Source organism: Pipistrellus kuhlii, unplaced genomic scaffold (genome assembly GCF_014108245.1).
Source record: "Pipistrellus kuhlii isolate mPipKuh1 unplaced genomic scaffold, mPipKuh1.p scaffold_m20_p_1, whole genome shotgun sequence".
Taxonomy (NCBI): Eukaryota; Metazoa; Chordata; class Mammalia; order Chiroptera; family Vespertilionidae; genus Pipistrellus; species Pipistrellus kuhlii.
The window spans coordinates 34,982,579-35,006,147 of NW_023425404.1; the positions used below are offsets into that span (position 1 = coordinate 34,982,579).

Here is a 23,569-nt window from a genome sequence, read left to right on the forward strand (position 1 = left end):
CAGCTGAGGAAGGAGGATTCTGGCCAGCTCTCCTGCTCCTAGAAGCCAGTCTCAACTGTCCTCTGTTGAGGACAAATCGGCCAAACAGCTAAAGGGAAGCTTTTATCAAGGAGAGGGGAACTAGCTAGTACTTCGGGCTAATCATTTAACTTAAAAATGACAGCAGAAGCCCCTCTTTGGGCTCTCGCTGTCCTTCCGCACTCAAAAGGCTCGCTGCACAGCACAGATGGGCTTAACAGAAAGCGTGTGATCTTCACTTCCCCTCCCGAGTCCCTTCCACACCAGTGCTGCTCAGAGGCGGACCCTGGAAATAGGCAGTTCATTCACTTTCTTAAAAGGCAGGGCTGTGTGGCTACTGGCCACTGGGAAGGGTCATTGGTTTGTGTGGCTGCCAGCCTGCACCCCGCCCTGCTGGAGGGCGGAACCCAGCAGGGACTGTCTGGAGCAGCCCCTCCAGGGGGAGGGGCTGTACTACAGGCCTCAGGATGCAGTGGGCCCACACGGCATGCACTTTGGCAGGGAGGGGCCTGGCCCAGGCCTGGGTTGTCAATGGCAACAGCGCCATTCTTTTTTGTGTGGAGCTTGGCTCCTTGGCTGCAACGGCAGCAGCTGCACAGCCTCTGACAGCACAGCTGCCAACTTGTGATACAGGCCCTGGAAGCAAAAGCTTTTGGGCTGCAGGCACCTTATTTTTTCCCTTTTCATTGAACTTTATTAGGGTGACATTGGTTAATAAATGATATGGGTCTCAGGTATACAGTTGTATAACACATCATCTGTATATCGTACTGTGTGTTCACCACCCGTGTCTTGTTTTAGAAGACTTACAGGAACAGGAACCGGCTAGTAAGTAACAGGAAAACCATGGTATGGACTCGGGGCAGTTCTGGGGGTTTTTTTTGTTTACAGGGCACATGTGGGCAGAGAAGGTAGTATTCAGAAGCTTTCCCTAAAGCAGAATGTTTAACAGCTCTTGTCTTTTACTTTTTACTTAAGATCATCAGTATCCTTTGCTCAGAGTCCAAAGCCTGGTTCCTCAGGGTTGAGCCTAGCTGTGAAGGTGAGCCGACCTCACTCCTCTAAGACCAGCTGCCCAGGGAGACAGGGCGACTTCCTTCCGCACAGGGAGCTCCCACAGGCTCCTGGCAGCAGCCCTGGAGGATCTCTCCCCACCACCCTCCCGGCAGGCCACCTCCTCCGGACCCCCGGACGCCAGCAGCCCCCGATGATGAGGGTTCTGAAGGACTTGCCTCCTGCTGGCTGAGTCACAAGGCCCAGAGCTTGAGAGAGGATATTATTTACTTGGCTCCACTGAAAGGTGTTCAGAAATAATAGTCAAAAGGAAAGAGACCAGACTTTTAATGATACTTTCCATAAAACAGTTCAGGTTGGTGAAGCAGAAAAGGGATGTGATTACAACTTAAATGAAATCAGTCACTTGCACAATTAATCCTCTCGGCACCATACAAACTAGGTTTTAACGGCAAACGATCATAGCACAGCCAACACGTGCGGAGGGAGGCTGGAGCCGGGCTCTCTGACCTGAGGGGCAGGGGCCTGCGCTACAGCTGACGACGCCGCCCACCTCGCCCTGCGCTGACGGCGCTCCTGTGGCTGCACTCGGCCGGGGACCCCCGCCCTGGCGGCAGGAACTGGCCTTCCTGCACTTTTCCAGGGCCCGCGGGAGAGGCCGCTCCAGCCACAGAGGGGCCGTGAGAGCTTAGGGGAAGGGGGAGGGGGAGGTTGAAGTGGGATAAGTATATCTAAATAGACGTATGTACACTAACCGATGAAGGAGAGGTTTGGCTTTAAGAAATAAATATGTCCCCAACCCCAGAAGCCACACTGCCGAGTGGGTTCCACAGGTGAGATACACATTTAACACTCAACCAGGGCCAGTACACCTGACTGGCTTAATTCTGTTACACTTGTCATCACTATACACTGAGTAGAATACAGTGGATTAGCAAAGGTTTCTCCACCATGGAGAGAGATTTGTGTTGCCACAAACTGTTCTATCACCCACCTAGGTGGGAGGACTTCTGAGAAAGGTTTCTCGTCCAAGGAGCACATGACGGCGTGAGGCCCTGCCTCCGCACAAGCTCTGAGCGAGGAGCCACGCGAGCCGAGAGCGTGGCCCAGGGAAAGCCCTGAAGAGCACAAAAGTCAGCTTTTAAAAGAGGTGTGGTAAGGCTACACAGTTAAATTTCAAAATACAAACAGGCACATTTACATCACTGGTGCTAAGCGCACAATTCAAATGAGTCCAATCACTTTCCCAGAGAGCCTTCATGATATTCAAACAGTTCTGCTCAAGTAAAATCAAGCAATAAAAACACGACAGCAATTCAAGAGAGATGTGTGCATCTTTTAAGCCAAGAGTGCCAGCCTGTCTGAGGACCACTTCCCCCAACGAGTGGTCTGCAGTGGTCCAGCCTGCTGCTGAACTCCATCTGGTATGAAAACAGCTCTTCTCCACCAGTCAACACTGGCCGAGCTTTACTGCTGAAGCAACGGCAGCTGCCTGCTTGGAGACTCGACCTGCGTGCAGGTGCTGGGAGTGACAGCTGTGCACCTTCTACCTGGGTCCATAGCAGATGCTCACCAAGATCAGAGTGGAGTTAAATTAAGGTAGTGATATGTTAGATCAAATTAAGTGAAACTAATTTCTGAAGATCAAAAATAACAATTTCAGTTGGTTCACATAATGTAATTTAGCATTGTGAACTGCTTTAAATAGGTTCCTCTTCTAGACTAAGTTTTAAGACCTAAACATGACGACAAAGCTTTTTTTCCTCTGGAGTAAAAACTCAGACCCCACCATCCGCGAAAACGACAGAGCGATGGAAATGTGTTGGGTCTGCACAGCCCCATGCCGTGAGCCGGAGTGACTGAGAACCGAGTTCTTTAACTGAGTTAAACGTGCAGCTGTGACCACTGTCCTGAGAGGTCAGGGTGAGACATGATCTCAGTTCGCTCCTGGTCATGCTAAAGTGTTAGCAGACGGGAGCGCCTTTCTGTTTACTGGGTAGGTTGCTACCTGATTCATAAATTGTTGAATAAAGCCAATTAGATTTTTTTAAAAAGTGTTTAATGAATATGGCTTACTCTGAGGAAATGTGGGATTTAACATGGGATTCTAGTTCCAAATTTCAATTTGAGTTAAATTTGAATAAATTCTGAAAATTTAAAAAAACTATTAAGAGATAGAAACTACTTATTGAATACTTCCAACCTGCTCTGCTAAGTTGGACAAGCTAATGGAATAGGGCCATAAGACTCATTTTCTTCTGTAGAAGCAGGGCCCACAGTGTTACCTGAGAAGCAGGTGGTCAAAATAAGCTCTGGAGTTGGGCGAAGTAGGACCAAAGAGGACACGCAGTTATCCTCAGTGCTCAGTCAACGGGGGAACAGATGCTGATGCCAACAAAGCCATGTTCCCATCTCACTGGGAGCACCAAAACCATGTAGCTGAGTCAGGATTTTTTAAACACTAAATGTATTTGGTCTTTTCTGTACTCCTATCTTCTCCATGAAAACACACATTAAAAATACACCTCAAACCCAACAGAGTAATTCTTGAATTTGCAGTACAGATATCAGTTATTTCGTTCATGCTAATAAACAGCAGCTTTGAGAAATACAAGAGCATCGGTTACCTGGTCTGCTTATTGATGCCCTGCTACCTTTACAGGCAGAATGAATGATTCCTGAGCAGTCACTGAAATCCCATGGGCCACAGATTCCACACACACGTGATTCTTGATTCAGAGTCAGCCTGGTCTCCAGCACAGCTGTGCAGGCAGCTGCATTGCTCTCCAGTCAGGAACATGCCTTACTGTCAGCATGTGAGAGCAACAAAGCATTGATGTAAATGTGCCTCAAAGTGAGAACTGAAACATTAATATAAAAACGTCCAATAGAACTAAGTTCTTGGAACTACATATAAAAACTGAATTATTACCACTAAAGCAGCAAATCAAAATATCTGCTGAGGTTTTCTGGTAGAACTAAAAAAAAAATTAGTTGGTGCCCAGGTTCACTACCATTGACAAAATAAAACTAAACCCCAAATAGGAAATTGAAAAGTGCATAATGAAATTAAATCTTGGATCAAGTATTTATGGAAAATTGGAAATGTTTGTCCGGCATAGTTGACGAGTAGCGGTGGAGAGGAGGTATTAAAGTTTATCCGCCCCAGCTCTGGCCTGGCGCTCCACATAGAAGAGGATGTAGGCCTTGGCCTTCACCACGGTGTCTTCCTCCGTCAGCGTCACCGTGCTGTCATTGAAATGGAACCAGCGGCCTTCGTGAGTCGCATATGCTGTGTAATGTCCAGAACCCACCCTGTGAGGAGGAGTGAGAAGATAAAACTGTAGTAAGTGCTACAATGGAATAAACTCTAGAGAACTGTGGTTTAAGATGGTTTACTGAGCTCACATGTTTATCTTCCTCAAAACCTACTGAAATGACAAGGCAGAGGCTGACACCAGAGTGGAAGATTTTCTCAAACACAAAGGTGTATTCACGGCCCTGGATTAATGGAGAAACTAGCTGAGTAACGCTCAACCTAACAAGCACAGGCTAAGGCTATAGGAAACAGAACACAGAACCAGACTTCCCGTTGAGAGTTTTGGGGAGGGGTAACTGAGCTTAATAAAGAACCTAGCTGAAGGAAAGTGCCTTTCCCCTATTTTGGCCATCAAGGGCTTTTTTCTGTCAGCACGACCCACCCAATCTCCCAGGCAGAACAGCCTGCAGGTATAACAGAGACTGTCACAGTAATTAACCACTGAGGAAATGAAGGCAAAAAAACAGAGAACTTCACAACTGTTAGAAAAACCCTTACCATCCTATGTATAATCCTATGTAATAAAAGCCTAATATGCTAGGTGTCTGGTCGTCTGGTGACCGGTTGACTGCCAACCAACCAAAGCATAATATGTTAATGATATGCTAAGGCCGCTCAACCACCTGCTATAATGTGCAATGACCACCAGGAGGCAGTCAACTAGTCAACCAGGAGCTATGACATGCACTGACCACCAGGGCAGATGCTCCAACTGGTAGGTTAGCTTGCTGCTGGGGTCTGGCCGATTGGTACTGAGTGAGATGGGCTGGACACGCCCTGGAGCCCTCTCATGGTTCCTCCTGGGCTGGCCAACCAGGACTGGGTGAGACAGGACCGGACACAGCCCTCGCGCAGTCCCTCCCGGGCCCCATCATGCATTGATGGGGTCCCTTGGCCTGGCCTGTGCCCTCCTGGAACCCATGACCCCTGGGGGGATTTCGGAAAGCCAGTTTCAGCCTGATCCCACAGGCTGCTCCCCTGGGGAAGGCGCCAGATGCAGCGCTCACGGTTGCAAGCACCACTGCAGCAGCAGGAGTCTCTCCCAATTGGGACTGATTGGGCGCGAGCCTGTGGCAGGCACAGGGGGCCAGCATGAGTAAGACCTGCAGGTGGCGCTGGCCTGTGGGTTCTGGCCGATCCCCACCGGCCACCCAGAGGGGCCCACCCATGCATGAATTGGTGCACAGGGCCTTCGGTTTACCAATAATGACCAATCTCATCATTTATGATTCTGAATAAACATCCCAAAATCATCAGTCATGAGGGGGGAAAATAGCATGAAAGAGAAGTATCAGAAGAAAAAAAAACCACAGTAATTAACCACTGAGGAAATGAAGGCAAAAAAACAGAACTTTAAAAATTCTAATTAGTACCAATGTTTTCAAGAAGATACTGCAACCATAAAACAGGAACAGGCTGTTATGAAACAGTTCTGAGAAAAAATGTGATCTCCACAATATAAAAATTCATGGAGGAGCAAATCTTTAATTTGGAAAGAGATGTAACGCAGATTGCTGATTTGGCAAAATGGGCCAAAAAGATGGAAAACATTAAAGAATAATTAAAATATGTGAAAGATCCAAGAAAGTTACTATACATTTCACAAAGTGAGGTATTCAAGAGGAGAGTATGGGGTGGGAAAAACAAATTCCCATTATTGGAAGACAGGAGATTAAGACTGTTCCTTATCAACGATCAAGCAGGAATAGATCATCCAATGTTATTTCTTAAGTCCAAAGACAGAGGATCCTACAACCTTCTAAAGAAAGAAAACACAGAGGAGTGAGTTACCCAGCCAGTGTGGCTCAGTGGTTGAGTATCAGCCTATGAACCAAGCGGCCATGGTTTGATGCCCAATCAGGGCACATGCCCGGATTGCTGGCTCGAACTCCAGTGTGTAGGACTTGTAGGAAACAGCCCCTCAATGATCTCTCTCATCACTGATGTTTCTATTTCTCTGTCCCTCTCCCTTCCTCTCTGAAATCAATAAAAAAAATATTTTTTATAAAAAGGAGTAAAGACTCAGAATTGTAGTGGTGAAGTCAATGGAACAAAGTCTATAAAATTCTGAGGAAAAGGGTATTCAGTATGGAGAGTGGTTTTCTGAAGGTAAAACAGTCATTCTCAAACAGACCAAACTTTCAGGGGGAAAAATAATCAAGAATTATTCAACAAAATAAAAAATGAAATATAGGACACGAAGTTATAAATAATTTTCCATTTCCCCTATTTAAACATCAGTTGGCAAAGGAAATTCGTTGAGTGAAGAATGCTCCGGATTTGTGAACTGACTGGGTTCTGGATGCTAGGCTCAAACAAACCACCTTCCATCTAGCTTTTATGTGCCCTCACTTCACAGCATTCTTGCAGGAATATTCTTTCACACCAAACCTGAAGGAAAATTCTATTTCACCCACTTTAATGTGCCTGAATCCACATTTTTTAAGGGAGTTTGGGGAGATTGTCAGAGTGGTGCTATTCCTAACCGGGGCCAGCCGCTGGCATACTCACCCGGACCCATGGTGCACCACCACCGCGGCGAGGTCGTACAGGCAGCTCTCAGGGCCACTGTTCTCAGGCTGCGGACAAGGGAGAAGGCAGCCAGGACTGAGTTAGGGGCAGTGGTCAAGGGCATCCATATCTCCCACCTCAACAACCTCCAGCCTGTGTCAGTGAAGACTTAATTTTACTGAAGAGCCGTCTTCTCACCAGCTAACAATGATATTACCTTACCTCTAGTAAGTAGCATTTCATGTCTAGTCCTCTCAGTGGAAACTCTACGTAGGTGTCAACCTTGTTTCTTAAATATGCTGTCCAATGAAATCTTTTCAAATGTAAGCATAGCACCTGGATCAGAAACAAAGGCAAAGATTGTAAACAAACTACTTGGTTAACTGTCTATCAAATATTTTAGGTGGCTTTCAGTTTATCTTTTGGTCCTTGACATTGCTTTCTTCCATGCACGCACTATTGTGATACTATGATTTGTAATAATGAAATGTATTACTTGGTCGTAGTACCCTTTTCTGGTATATGGCTCCTAAAATTCTTAGAATTTCCTAAGTGACAGAGTGATGAAGGTCTTTAGTTGATGAATGAGGTGACTCACTTTAGGATGAGGGCCTACCTCCCTGATCTCGGGTAGGGTAGAGGAACTAGAAGTTAAATCAATGGCCAATGGCCAGTAATTTAATCAGTCACGTCTATGCCATGAGGGCACCTGGAGAGTTCCGGGTTGGGGAACCAGAATGCTTTCTTTCATATGCCCCATGCTGGCCCCAAACTCCACACGGCAGGAGGGTCCTCTGGAACCTCATCCTGTGTATCTCTTCATCAGATTATTTATTTCTATCCTTGGTAATAAATCAGTAATCTAGCGAGTAAACAGGTTTCCTCAGTTCTGTGAGCTCCTCTAGCAAATTAATGGAACCCAAGGATGGAGGGTGGAAACCTCTGACATACAGCCAAACAGAAGACTAAGCATCTAAAGTGCAAAGGGGTGGGGGGCGGGGTTTAAGATAACCTCTAATGTGTAGGTGAGAAACCTAAAGTAGCAATCTGGGCTTATGACTGGCTCTGAGGTGGAGGACCTGACGTCCCTTCAGCTGGTGTCAGAACTGAGCTGCAGTGGGGGTCACCGAGCTGGTGCCGTGGGAGCCTCTCTCCCTCCACACACTGCAAACTCTGATGGGGACACATTAAAGTATGCCTTATCAGAGAGTTTATTCAGCTTTTAATGAAAACACTAGAGACTAATACAGGAGAGATTACATAAAGTTACAGAAACAATTTGCTTTTCATCAGTCATAAAAGCACTGTTCCCTTGAAACTGCATTAGAATCTGAAACTCAACACTCACCTTGGGTAGTTTTTGAATCCAGAACTTTTTAGTGGACTTTTGTTTCTTTTTGCATTTGTGGCACATATATAACTCTGTCTCATCAAGCTCTTCCAGGTCGGTAAAACTGCGAAGACAATCTAAAACCAAATGGGTTTTGGCAGCATTACATCGGGAAGTCTTTAATAAAGGCAATTACTATAGAAAAAGACTGACCTTTGAAAGCAAACAACTTAGGCTCAGATCTCAGCTCTATTAGCTATGTGTTACTGTGGAAAAGTCAGCTCTCCTCAGTTACAAAATGAAGATTTAAAAAAATAACAACAAGCCCTAACCGGTTTGGCTCAGTGAATAAGAGCGTCGACCTACAGACTGAAGGGTCTCAGGTTCGATTCCAATCAAGGGCATGTACCTTGGTTTGGGGCACATCCCCAGTACAATAGGCAGCTGATTGATGTTTCTCTCTCATTAATGTTTCTAACTCTCTATCCTTCTCCCTTCCTCTCTGTAAAAAATAAATATATTTTTAAAAAAAACAACAATACCTACTAAGAACAACCGCTGTAAGGGAGACAAATAATGTGTACAAAGTGCGTGGCATCATAACTTATTAGAAAATAAACATAGATTACAGAAGGCCACCTTATTGGTCTTCCTCCTGTACTGCAATGAATCCTCTGTTCCAGACTACTTTCAATATGAATATATCTCTCTCTTCCCCTTGCTCTCTGAAATAAAAATATTTCAAAAAATGAAATCAATAAAAAAATATCCTCGGGAGAGGATTAAAAAATATATATATAAAGTTTAAAAAATAAATAAGACACATTTTATACTCATGATGGTTATTATTTTTTAAAAATGGGAAATAACATGTTATCTAGAATGTGGAGAAATTAGAACGCTCATGCATTGCTGATGAGAAGGTCAGATGGTGCAGCCACTGAGGATCCAGTGTTGTGGATCCTCAAAAAGTTAAACATAGAATTACCATATGATCCAGCAATTCCACTCCTAAGCCTACACCCAAAAGAATGGAAAGCAGGGACTCAAACAGGCGTTTGTACATTTATGTTAGAACAGCCCTGTTCACAATAGCCAAAGGTGGAAGCACCAGGCCCTGCATCACCTACTCCTTTTCTCCAACTCCTTCCTCCACAACCTTCTCCCTCAGCTTCTCGCTGCCCCCAGCACTTCCTGCTTCCCAACGTTTTCTTCCTTCGACCTTTTTGAGAAGCTAAGACTTGCAGGGTGACCACAGAGTGTCCCACAGCCTATTTACACGAGACAGCACAGCTTCCTCCTTTCCGTGTGAAGCCACGTGATGAACCAAAACAGAGTGAAAGGCCGTCCAAGCAGGTCACAAAGCACTGCAAGTGGAGCCTGGTTTTTCAAGTGCTCGGTTTAAAAAATGGTGGCCTCTAGGAGCCCTTTTTTTTTTCTTTTCACACCTCTCGCTGCGGCTACAACAGGCTCAGTAACCCCACAACCACTACTGTACCCAGACAATGAAGCAGCCTCACTGTCAGCTACATCAGGTCAGAAGGCTGGTGTGCCCGGGGCAGCCACGAGGGAATTTCAACAACGAGGCAGCATCATGCACTCTTGCTGAGCTAGTGCTGAACTACCAGTCACCTCCATCTGGGTTTTTAAAAACTTCCTAAGCTCTTCTGAAAACCTAATGCCCATTTGTAATGGTTTCTATGGATTAAAAAACAAAACATAGTTTTTTCCCTAAAAAGTTCCAACCGATGCCCCTTTATAAAACAGCTTTTAAATCTGTTTTTAAACAGAAATACTTTAAAAAAAAAAAAAAAATATATATATATATATATATATATATATATATATATATATATATATATTTTATCAATTTTTTACAGAGAGGAAGGGAGAGGGATAGAGAGTTAGAAACATCGGTCAGCTGCCTGCTGCACACCCCCCTACTGGGGATGTGCCCACAACCAAGGTACATGCCCTTGACCGGAATCAAACCCGGGACCTTTCAGTCCGCAGGCCAAGGCTCTATCCACTGAACCAAACCGGTTTTGGCTAAACAGAAATATTCTTAATCATGGTATTTCTGGACAGGGCTTATAAGGAAAGGGTATTTATTTTCCTCTCCGCGCTCTTTTGAATTCTCCTTGTCTGTAATAAGGAAAACCATTATGAAAATACACCCACACACATCTCTTTAAGAGCAAGATTGCCTCAATACAGCATCTCCTCTACACTCATAGATTTGACAGTTACCATCTATATCTATAACAATAAAAGTGTAACATGCAAATCAATTGAAGAGCCCAACACCAGAACGACTGTCCGGACGACCATGCTATGACACACACTGAGGCCAGGCCAGCTAAGACGGGAGTGATGCGATTGGTCAGGGGGGCCCCACCACTGCCCCACAGAGGAAGGCCCAGGCCACGCTCTTCGGGGTGACTGATCAAGGGGGGGGGGGGGAGGGCTGTGCGATCGACTGCCCCAAAGAGGGAGGCCCAGGCAACCAAGCTGAAGGCTGAGGTGGGAGGGTGGAGCCTCCCTCTGCAGGGCAGTGGATCACGTGGTCCAGACTGCAAGAGGGCACAGGCTGGGCTGAGGAAACTCCCGCCAAGAAAGTGCACAAATTTCATGCACTGGGCCTCTAGTTTTAAATATTTGAAAACTCTGACCCTGAATGTACTAGAGTAATATTTTGCAGCAGCACAAATAAGAATTTCACCTCAAAGCTTATATATGGAAGTGAATTATCTCTAGTAGGTATCCACAGTCACACCTCAGCAAAGCTTTGTTGCTCTCTACTGACCTTCACTTCTCTCATTAAGAACCTCAAGAAGCTGCTTAAATTTTCATTTGTATTTCATGAGGGGGAAAAAATGTCTTGGTTGTTTTTTAAACTCCTAAGATTCTCAAAGCTTTCAGGGCATATATTTCACAAGTGTCAGTCTTCTACATTATATTAACTGTTAAACAGAATTCCTATAGAAAGCAAGGAATAAAACTGGTTTGTTGAAGTTATTGAGTCATTTTTATATATTTTGTAAGTTTAATTTAGCAAAGCAGTAATAGTGAAGTATGCATAAATTAATCCATATTTTTATTCCTCTCAAATAAATACCTAATTATAAAGGTGACAAAAGTTAAAAAATTCAAACAATATAAAAGAACATGAAAAAGAAGTCACAATTCCATTTATTCCTAAATCCCATTCCTTAAGATAATCACTGTGAACAGACGGTGTATGCTATTCAAGAATTTTAATGTTTTTTTTTTATCATACACAATGGATTAATTCAAACTACATACATCCATGGAGTGTTTTATTCTATAATATTTTGTATTCATCTTTCTGTGCCTGGGCTATTCATCAACTTTAGATTTCTTAATTGCTACATAGTATAATTTATTGAGCCAATACCCTACTGTTGGGCATATAAATTGTTTCTGATGTCTTGCAGTAACAAAGAATGCTCCAATGAATATCATTTACATATGTTAATGTCCACATTTGCAAGTGAAATTACTATGTCTAAGGAAATGCCTATTAAAAATTATCACTACCCTCCAAAAACTGCACCAATTTATACTCCTAACACCAATATGAGAGCCCACTTTCAAAATTTTCACTAACAACAGCTATTATCTATCATTTTGACCAATTTTGTTTTACTTATACTTGAAAATGTGAGACATTTTTCAGATGTTAAATTGACCATTTGCATTTTTTCTTCTTAATATACTTTTCCCAAGTACTCTTTCTTACATTACAAATGTTTGTTCCCAGTTTATTAACTCCATCTGCCAAGTTTCTTGTTTGTAGTACCAATTAACCACCCACGCTGTGTCATGCACTCTCCAGGATGGTCTTAAGAAAGGAAGGTTGGTATTGAAGCATCTGGGATGGGTAATAAGTGCAAAGCTACAGAGAACCATGAATATGACCAATTTGGGCTGGGGAGAAGGGGGGGGGCAGGGGAGGAGACACACAGGGGGGGAAAAAAAAAAAGGAAAGAAGCCTGAACAAACAAGTATTTCTTGGGGCTTCCACCAAAGATCATCTGGATTTATTGGGTTTTATTAAATATTAGGAAATACTTTTAAAATATATACCCACATGTTTATATCAAGGAACAGTATTTAAAAAAAAAACAAAAACAAAAAAAACTAATGCCAATATTAAGACTTATTGAAGAAATTTCGCCAAAACCAGTTTGGCTCAGTGGATAGAGCGTTGTCTGCGGACTGAATGGTCCCAGGTTCGATTCCGGTCAAGGGCATGTACCTTGGTTGCGGGCACATCCCCAGTAGGGAGTGTGCAAGAGGCAGCTGATCAATGATTCTCTCTCATCGATATTTCTAACTCTCTATCCCTCTCTCTTCCTCTCTGTAAAAAAAAAAAAAAAGGTAACCAATGGCCTCCTTATGTTATTTAAAAAAAAAAAAAAGACTTATTGGAGATATTTCAAAATAAAGTCAATCCAATTTAGATTATATAGTTTTAGGCTCTCTAATTAATAATTTAATTTTTACTGATTCCCTCTAACTGATCAAATATTTATTTTTTAAAATTTTATTTTATTGATTTTTTTACAGAGAGGAAGGGAGAGGGAGAGTTAGAAACGTCGATGAGAGAGAAACATCGACCAGCTGCCTCCTGCACACCCCCCACTGGGGATGTGCCTGCAACCCAGGTACATGCCCTTGACTGGAATCGAACCTGGGATCTTTCAGTCCGCAGACCAACCTTCTACCACTGAGCCAAACCGGTTTCGGCTCAAATACTTATTTTCTGACTAGAGGGCTGGTGTATGAAAATCGTGCACAGAGGGCGGGGATCCCGCAGCCCAGCCTGCACGCTCTCGAATTCCAGGACATCCCTCTTACCATCTGGGACCACTGGCTCCTAACTGGTCACCTGCCTGATGGCCCCTAACCACTCTGCCTGCCTGAGCACCCCTAAATGCTTGCCTGCCTGCCTGCCTGATTGCCCCTGCCTCAACCCCCCTGCCAAGGCTTCATCAGGAAGAATGTCTGGATGGAAGGTTGTTTGGCTGTCTGGTCTAATTAGCATGTTATGCTTTTATTATTATAGATTAAGTTCACCTGTATTCATGTGCTACAAATATAAAGTATATCTGATGTCAAGTATATTGTGATATTTAAAAAACTGATCTCAAGTCAAAAACAGTTTTAGAGAAACACACAATAGCCTATATATTAGGGGAAGTGGAGTGGGCAGGGCTTCCTTAAAACTTCTCCTGTACTTCTGTTCAACAGAGACAATCTGCACTCACACAGGTGGGAACAAACTGAAAGCATCTATGAGGACAGGTTTGCTCTTGTTTCTCAGAGTAGTCCAGTGCCTTTGACAGTCATCCACTGAGAGATTTCCAGAAACTGCCTGAGCCACAGTTCTACAAGCAAGACTCCACAGCTCCTATTTAACGAGCCAAATGCCGCACTATGCACCTGTGACACAGAGAAGCTCGCCCCTCCCCAAACAGCTATATTTTTACTCAGAGAAGTTGATTCTAGAGCAGTGCTGTCCAGCAGAATTTTCTGCAATAATGGAAATGTTCTGCATCTGTGCTGTTGAATACCATAGCCAATAGCCACACGGTTCTTGAACACGTAAAATATGACTAGTGCAGGTGAGCAACAAAAAATTTTAAATGTCATTTTAATGCATTTTAATAACCACATGCAACTATGGTTGCCATACAAGGCAGTACAGTTTTCAAATCTCTTCTTTAAAAACAAAACAAAAACACACAAAACCTTCCTATCTATCTATCTATCTATCTATCTATCTATCTATCTATCTATCTAAAAGCCAGGGACCAGAACACTATAACAACTGTAATGACCGGTCACTATGATGCCCACTGCAGCCAGCAAATAGGCCTGATTAGGGGTGGTGCCAGCTGGCCAATCTCCCGCTGCCCCTCCCCCGGCTGGCCCTGCCCCTGATGGGCCTCCCACCCTAATCCAGGGCGAGGTGAACAGCTAACCCCCTCCCCTCCGCCCCCCCATAGCTCCCTCAGGCCAGCCCCATCCTGATAGCCCCGCCTACCTCAATAGGAGATGGGGCCGGCCATCCAACCTCCTGGAGCCCCTCCCTCCAGCCGGCCCGCCCTGATAAGCTCCCACCACCTGGATAGGCCCAAGGCCCCTACCCCCAGTCAGCTCTGCCCCTGATCAGCTCCCAACTCCTTTCAGGGATAAGGACGGCAGGCCAACCACCCATGGCTCCTCCCCCAGCCTGCTGGCATCCAACTGGCCACCTGCCTCATTCAGGGGTGGGGCCGGCTGGCCAATCGCCCTCAGCCCCTCCTCCCAGCCAAGCTGGCCGTGATCAGGTCCAGATCTGGACCAGCCAGCCAGCTGGCCAGCCAACCTCCCACCATCTCCTCCTCATGACAGGCCTGACCCTAATCAGGGTGGATTGGGGCCCAGTCGGCCCGACCTCACCCATGCACGAATTTGTGCAGTGGGCCTCTGGTCTAACTATAATTGTGACAATACTCCCTGAAACAGTTGAAGGAAAAAAAGTTACTTTTAGTCAACAATTGAGGGCAGAAATTATGTTGCTTGCCTTCAGTGTACAGTTGCTTAATGATAGAACATTTACTAGGTCCTCTTTTTTCTATCCTAGTTTCTTCTTTCTATGACTAAAAAGAACAATTAGTCATTATAGTGGCTCTTGCCTTCACTAAAGTACAATAGTTAATACTCACCAAGGAAAAAAGTTGTTCAAAATCTTGCAAATTAAATGTAAATTTTAATATTCTTGCAATTAAAAGTAGGGCCTATGTTTAACCAATGGTATTATCAACAGATTTCTCACACTATTTGTCATACAAAAGCATAAATAATACCATAATTCATAAAACTCTGCTAAGTATTCTTTCTTCCTGTGGATACTAGTGGGATATCCATAGAATAATTATATTTCATTAGGTCAGAAAAGGTTTTGTTATGAACTTTCACTTTTAAAAGAGAAAAGTGAAAAATGTTTTATGCTTGACCTACTATCTCTGAAAGGCCTTCTCATTAAACTGAATTTTTTTGGACAGGAAGAGACATCCAGGTTCAATTTTTGTTAAGTTACAACACAAATTCATTAAACTGATTAACAACACAGCACATAGTGATGGAACTTACAAATATATCTGGGTATTTCAGAGGGAAAAAAGAATTCTAGGATATTAATATCTTACCTCGTAATGAACAAACTGGTCCATTTTCTTGATTCTTAGAGCGCTTATTTCTGAATTGACTTGGAATATCTAATGAAAGGTCTTAAAAGGAAATAGGACAACAACTGTTAAAGACATATAACTCAAAGAGTAATTTCAAAAATTGTTTTTAAAAAATATATATATATTCTTTTTTTCATTTCAGAGAGGAAGGGAGAGGGAGAGACAGAAACATCAATGATGAGATGACAAGAGAGAATCATCGGCTGCCTCCTGCACGCACCCTACTGGGGATTGAGCACACAACCCAGCCATGTGCCCTTGGCCGGAATCAAACCTGGAACCCTTAAATCTGCAGGCTGATGCTCTATCCACTGAGCCAAACCGGCTAGGGCAAATTATGTATTTTTAATGATATATCTTCACTGTTTTAATTTTCAAAGGAAATAAAATTATTTAAATATAATATCTCCACATACCAAATATGTCTTACCTAGGAATGGATCAAACTTTCTAGATTCTGTCCCACATATAAGGCAGTTAACCTCATTTTGGAGAATGCCTCCAAATATAGCCGTGACAACTGTAGATGCTCCATTTCTAAAGAAAATCACATAAGAAAACATCTCAGTAAAAAAAAGAAACAATTTCTATTTAAATTATAAAATAATGCAAAAAAAGTTTAAATCTACAATATATAAATGTATTCTAAATAAGAGGGTTAAGCCATTGTTGGGCCTTCCCCCCAAACTGTCTACCTACTACTTTTTCCAACATTAACCGACACTAGACATTTGCCACTCCTAACAGGAGTCACACTCAGGCCAGAGAACACCTTCCCCACAATTATATGCCGAAGAAAAGTGGGAACCGCCTTATAATTTGAGTCTTTCCACGGCCTCTCATCTTACAGGGAGCTCTCAATTCCTTTACTTTGAATCACTACCTCAATCGGAAGTAGATTTCCATTTGTCAGGTTTGGGGAAAAAGAAGAAATGTAATACTTACTTAGTAATTACTGGGGAAGTTCTGACTTCACAATTGAAGTGCTGAATGTTATGGTCAATGAGACTTAAAAAGCTCACTTAGAATATTATGAATAACTAGAGGCCCAGTGCACAAAATTCGTAAACGAGGGGGGGGATGTCCCCTCAGCCCGGCCTGTGCCCTCGGAGGATGTCTGACTGATGGTTTAGGCCCAATCCCCATAGGGCATAAACCGACAGTCAGAGATCCCTCTCACCATCTGGGATGCTGCATGCACCAGTGACCATACTTTTCACACAGGAGAAAGGCATCTAGCTGTTGTATGGGCAGCTACATTTTTTGCCCTGATTATAAAAAGTAGTACATAATATGACCCTTCTGAGGCAGTAGTACCATTTTCTCCATCTTATGGGTGGAAAACTGAAGTAGAGAGAAGTTAAGTAATTGGCTTTATCACACAGTTATAAGTGTCAGAATCAGGGCTGACCACAAAATGTGCAAGCCAGGGCCCATGCATCTCACCGCTGCATTATCCTGTTTTTTCAGTGTTAGAGCAGCCTTGCCAGGTTTTAATTTTTAAATCTAAAAGACTGCTCCCAATATATAGGGTAGGGTTCCTAGGCCTGGCCAGTAATGCAAATATAAATGCCTCTGGTCTGAAAGTGGGAGGCAGGTGCTAGCCAGTCCACTCACAAAGTTCAAGAGCAAACATTTTCAGCCAGTCCACTCACAAAGTTCAAGAGCAAACATTTTCAGCCAGTCCACTCACAAAGTTCAAGAGCAAACATTTTCAGCAAAGATTAAGGAAAACTCTCCGCCTTCCATTATAAATCTAACAAAAAATAACACCAACAGAAATCTGAGGTTCTCCTAAAACAGCAAAGGAAACTAAATCTTACATGCAACATTTGTTACTTGCAGACAGAGTAGAATTCTCCTGCAGAATCGGTGAGCAGGATACACCATTGAAACCGCCCTGGAGTTCCAAGTGCAGGTGGTCCAAAAGGTAGCGCATGAATTCATGGGCATCCTGCTGCTGGTAGCCCCTGAAACAAACACAAACATCTGTCATGGGGGAGGCTCCACCTGCCCACCAAGCCCACAGGAGGAAAAGCGTGGGGGCAGAGATACACCCGGTGCTCAGAGCTCAGACTCAGGGAGGCTCCTGGAGACTTTTCATCCCCACCTGCTCCATGTTTTACACACAAAATTTCTCAGCAAGAAAAATAATTGTTTGGAAATAAAAAATATTAGAGGTAATTGGACTTGTAGTGATCTCAAATGAACCCTCTTTAGAGATGAGGTCAAAAAGGGGGTGAGGGTGGGATCTGCCTAAAGTCCTGCAGAGACAGAGCTATAACCCACGTCTCTCTCCTGGATGGACTCTGAATCTTCCCACTGTCCCACTGGCCTGTCCAGAAGATGCTAAACTGTTAAAATTTCATATCTCAACGTCACCATAAAACTAAATCTAAAACACTACCTCATGAAATAAGGAATCTAAAACTAATTCTTTAGATTGAAAGATACTAGTTTTTAAGCACTGGCTGAAAGATAAGAAACACTTTATAAAGGGTTAAAAAGACATCTACCATTCTATACCTAAATCCTAATCTCGATTCAAAAGACACTTTTAAATAAACATGTTTAAAAATGCATTGACTCATACACAATTATTCTCTATCCTAAAATTTGAATATATATAGCAACATTTTCTTAGGTTACTTCTTTCACTGTATTCAAATAGGAAATACATAGAATTCTTATACTAATGCAGACCAATGACAAGTAAACAGAAATGAAGGCTGACAGAAAATAAAGCTGATACAACTGGAAGGTCATAAGGGTTTATATAGATAAAATAAATCAAGCAATGAAATACAAGGTTCTTGCATAAAACTGTTGATGGAAAAGACTTATGCCTACATTTTGCCAGCATGGAAGGTTCTCTTTAATCTATCCTCTAAATCTCAAGGTTTTCTGGCTTGGTCTTGAGTCAAAACTTCCACTGCTCTTCCAGGCAATGGTTCCATAATCAAAATTTCTTTCAACCAGAATTTCCCTCAATCTATATTTTCCCCCTTTTCCTGAAATTTCTCCTGGAAGAAGAAATTATGAAAATAGTCTGCCTAATCAATGAAAACTTAAATCAGAAGTCACTTTGGCACTGCACTATAACTTTTTCTGAACTACTTAGTTACAAAATACCAATATGTGTTCAAATATTTCTTCTAAGATTCATATGAATAAATGTTAACATTCACAGTCAAAACTATTCATTGAAAGTTGATAGTTCCTTTATGTACCTAAGGAGGTGCTTTAAACCTTTTCAATACAACATCTTTTATTTTTTCATAACTCAAAGGTATTATTACTACTTCTGGACATGTGTGAAGTTCTACACATATAAAAATAGTTTTGTTCCTCCACCAAAATAACCTGATATCTAATCATCATGTTTCTAAAATGGATCATGAAAAACCAGTCAGTACATTGTAGTTATGCCAATTTGCATTTTCATCAGATATGTTAAAAAAAATAATGTTCTTAATGTATACTAATGAATGTTTCCAACCACACCATGATTTTATATTCTTTTATCAAAATATATTATATTCTAATGTTTATTTTTTACCACTGGAAACACATTTTTTACCTACATGAGATCATAGAACACTCAGCATTTTTATAAAGGTAAGTTATGGGTTTTAATGTGTGATCTTTACCAGAAAACAGACTCTTTTAAGACTAGGAAAATTTTCTAATTCTGACTAAAGAGACATTTACAATTCCATTTTTAAACATTTAAATAAAACCTTTTATTGAATTATATGGAAATCTTAATATTATTTAGTATGTTAAATTGAACAAACTTCAGTTAACTTTTTAATTATTTGCCAAATATACAATATGAGCTTCAGAGTTTCCTTGTAGTCAATTTAGAATCAAATATCTATTATTTAAACAAACATTTATCTAGTCAGATATATCCAACTTCTGTTCTCCTCCTTTAAATAAATAAATAAATAAATAAATAAATAAATAAATAGTAAAACCAGTCTTTACTATTTAGAATACCACACTTCACTGTAAATTGTTTCAGGAACAATATAAAGACTAATATTAATGTTTTAAATGACTTTCATTAAATAATACTTACCTAAAATTTGGCATAATCTTCCAAACAACATAAAATAAGGACTCTGGGCTAAATGCAGTTTGGCTACCTTGCCATAAAGCACATAGTGTCTTTCTAAACTCTTCCACCAAAGACCTGCAAAAGAGGAAGGGACAAGACTCTGAGCATTAATGAGAGGCTATTATTACAATGCATAATGTCTAAAGTTCACAACAAATTATACAATAAAAACATTAAGAGGGCCTGGTCTCTTCTGAGCTAAGTCTGACAATTAAGTAAAAGCCTTTCAAAAATTCATATAAACAGAAGTAATTACTGAGAAAACTAGTTTTGTAACCATATGGTGAAGTCTGTGACAAAAGACCGTCATCCTTGAACAATAAAGCAATGGGTAAGTTACAAACCAAATTATTAAAGAATATACATTTTTCAAACTTAAAATCTTCATTTCTCCTTCTTGCCCCTCACTAGGGGCACTTCTCTGCCTCAGAGAGTCCATCTGACCACAAAGCTTCAACATTCGGTTCCATACTAATGATTCTCAAAAATCCAAATCTAAAAGCTGCATTTTCTCATAACTTTTATTCAGGTTTCTCTAGCTTCCAACTGGAATTTTCCACTGAATGTCCTCTTGCCACTTCAAACTCAACATGCACTGAGCCTGTTCTCTGTACTCTCCCTATTGTCCCCCAATATCCATTCTCATCTTCTCCGTAAGAATAAAACTTCCTTTTTTCCCTTTGGCACATAAATTCCTGGAATAAAAAAGTTTGAGTGTGTTTAAATTCTGAGAAATTTCCTTAAAGAGAAATAGTCCTTATTAACCCTTCCTGCCTCCTTCTAGCTGGAATGAGGATGAACTGGTGACCTCCAGTTAGACCTCCAGCATCGTCTTGCACTGTGTGGCTGAGAGCCCCACCCCAGTGCTGATGGCACAGAGAGCGAGAAGGAGCCTAAAGACTGCGTGAAACAGTCCTAGACAGAAACTTCTAACTTTTGCGTGAGAAAATAAACCATGGATGTTTAGGTCACAGTTAATTTTGGTTATCTATGCATGTAGCTAAGTTGATAACACCTCCTCAACTTCAATGACTATAAACTATCATACTCATGGGTAGCTAAAAGATGAGATGACTCAGGGAATCTCAGTATCTTCTTTCTCAACGCATTATCCTGTAGGTCCCTGGAATACAAAGTACATTTTTTACTTAGTGCCTGAACTTATTTGAGGAATTCTCCACCTTAGTCTTGGTGAGAGTCAGAGCCCGTCTCCCGCTATGGAAGCTGGAAAGTCCGGATACTTGCTTTCCCAGCCTATCCCTCCATCCCCACTGCAGGAATGAGATACAGGGCCTGGGCTCTGCTTATCTGAGCAGGTGTTAGTGACACAGAGAATCTGGGACAGTACCATACCCTTTCTGGCGGCAAACATCATCGTCTGCAGCTCACCACGCACCCAGATGCAGCAGTGCAGCAGTGGGAGCTCGAGCTGCACTGGGCAGCAAAAGCAGTGTTTTCATGGGGAAGTTCTGTGGAGTGACTGTGGCTTTGGTTCTAGATGCCCGGACTTCATACCTGATTTTTTACCTATCCAGTAATGGTTAGCACTCCAATTAGACCTTCAGTAAATTCCTTTTCTGCTTAACATAGCCAGAAGGAATTTCTATAGTTTGTAACTAAACCCTAAATGGTTAATGCATCAAGTACTACTCACTCTTCCCTTAAGTTTTGTGCACATGCATTTTTTCCTCTACATTTCACTGCTATCCCCTCCAACCCAATCCTATGTAATAAAAGGCTAATACGCAAATTGTCCCCTTGACTGGGATTTCGACCGTAAGTTCAGTGAGGGAGCGGGGCCAACCAACCAACAGCCTGCAGTCCCTCCACCCAACCAGCTCCACCCCTGATCAGGCTCCCCAAGCCCTATCAGGGCAGACCAGCCAGACCCCACCTGTGAATGAGTTCATGCACTGGGCTTCTAGTTACTATGGAGTATGAGGCTCCCTGAATGCAGGCATTTTCCAGTTCATCCTATATCATTTTCCAGTTCTTCCTATATGCTGTTATCTAAGTGAATTCTTTTTTAAATATATGTTTATTGATTTGAGAGAGAGAGAGAGGAAGAGAGAGGGAGGGAGGGAGGGAGGGAGGGAGGAACATTGACCGGCTGTCTTCTACACGCCCTCTACTGGGGATCATGCCCACAACCCAGGCATGTACCCTGACTGTGAACTGAACCTTGACCTCCTGGTTCATAGGTCAATGCTCAATCACTAAGCCATGCAGGCCAGGCAAAGTAAACTCTTAAAACACCACTTCCAGTGATGTCATTCCATCCCTCTTCAATGCCTGGCTTTAAAGTTGCCCCATATTTTGGCTCTAACCATACTGGTATACTCATCTAACATGTTCTATCCTATTCTCCCTCAGCCACCTAGGCAGAACAGTGCCAGGTTATAAAACAGCTTTTTGGAATGTGTGGGATGGGGGTGTGGGTATGGGATGGGCAGGCAGGGAAAATATTACATTAAAAACATACACAGATGCCCTAGCTGGTTTGGCTCAGTGGATAGATCAGCCAATCAGCCCATGTACTGAAGGGTCCCAAGTTCGATTCCAGTCAAGGGCATGTACCTTGGTTGCAGGCTCCCGGCCTAGTTGGGGGTATGTGGGAAGTAACCAATGGATGTATCACTCTCACATCAGTGTTTATCTCTGTCTCTCCCTCTCCCTTCTACTCTCTCTAAAAATCAATGGAAAAAATATCTTTTGGTAAAATAAAAAAAACTCACACCAGATTATAAACCACAGACCTGTTGCAGTAATGGTAAGATATGAAAAAAGGTGCCCCTTACAATCATGATAATATGATAGATCATCTAAACCCCAAATAGTGTGTGGCTGCTCTGAATAGATATTAGTTCTCAATAATCACTAATCAATTCTTCCCCTCTTCATGTCAATGAAAAATGAACTGTATTGCCCAAGAGAGGTTTACCAAACAATATCAGACAAGTCAATTCACAAAGACTAGTGATATTCATGCTGGTCTTCACCTAAAACTGTATTTCATATATAGACATCAGTTTTAGAATGTCCAAATTCACAAAAATTCAGTAAATAGTGATAAAGTTATGCTGCCTTTTAAGTAAATACATATAAAGAATTTCACCAATTAAGATTATCTGCTAGATACTTAAACACAACTTTTAGAAGAGTTTTTTTTAAATGTCTGTGCCTGTGAACTGACATATGCAATGGAAATCACCAATAAGAGTCTTTTGTTTTGTATCAAAGCCAGAAAGGATATATAGTCTTAGAACTCACACGTTGTTATCCCCTTGGCTCCTGGTGTGGTATGTTCGCCTTCCTGCCGTCTTCCCATTCCTTAACTCCACAGCAGGCAGTTCTTTGAAATAACAGCAAAACTGTTCAATGTTACTATTTAAAAAGGAAGGGAAGAAAATTATTTTTTTTCATTTACTGTAAAGAAAGTTCTATGAAACCTACATATGGATTTTGTGAAAACAAAATCTCAACTTTTCATTTTAATTGTACTCAACGTATTCTCTTGCACTGGGTATCTTCATTAAGTTCCCACATTTATACTAAGTTTAAATACATGACTGCAGAAATGAACAAAGATCTTAAAACAAAATCTGTTAAAAAAGATCCTCAATCTCCCATCCCCACACATCTTTAGAACTGGTTGTCACCATTTCTTTCTTCTCAGGGTGTTTGTAGGTGGTAAACAATTCCCTCAAATAAAAACAACCCATAGAACCAAACATACACTATATGGAATAACAAGGAGGATTCAGTAGTGACTAAAATGTCTTCTTTGGGCAAACTGGATAAGCTAACAGTACCTTTAAGAAGAAATAAAAATATGGCTTCTGCCTTATTCCCAAGGTGGTCTCCAGAAGATAATTTATTCTGACTTTTGAAAGCTCATTAAAATCTAAAAGTAAACAACTTTCAAAATAATTTATTCTATACAACTTAGGGCAGCCTTCTTGGCCATTTTATTTTTACTGCTTATCTTACAT

General features: G+C 42.0%; 1 protein-coding gene across 6 annotated transcripts in view; it reads right to left on the reverse strand.

The window, feature by feature from the left end:
• Positions 1–1,342: 1,342 nt before the first annotated feature.
• USP3 (ubiquitin specific peptidase 3) overlaps positions 1,343–23,569 on the reverse strand; it is an 85,376-nt gene continuing 63,149 nt past the window's right edge. For 5 of the 6 annotated variants that reach the window (XM_036439671.2, XM_036439680.2, XM_036439687.2 and 2 more), the window contains 9 exons: positions 22,848–22,961; positions 19,539–19,652; positions 17,278–17,424; positions 15,885–15,991; positions 15,413–15,493; positions 8,211–8,329; positions 7,085–7,198; positions 6,863–6,930; positions 1,343–4,347 (listed from right to left, as the gene is read on the reverse strand). In XM_036439671.2, coding sequence (XP_036295564.1) covers positions 4,182–4,347; positions 6,863–6,930; positions 7,085–7,198; positions 8,211–8,329; positions 15,413–15,493; positions 15,885–15,991; positions 17,278–17,424; positions 19,539–19,652; positions 22,848–22,961 — 1,030 coding nt within the window. In that variant the 3' untranslated portion in view covers positions 1,343–4,181. The remainder of the gene's footprint in view (positions 4,348–6,862; positions 6,931–7,084; positions 7,199–8,210; positions 8,330–15,412; positions 15,494–15,884; positions 15,992–17,277; positions 17,425–19,538; positions 19,653–22,847; positions 22,962–23,569) is intronic. The other variant, XM_045581803.1, reaches the window with a different exon arrangement.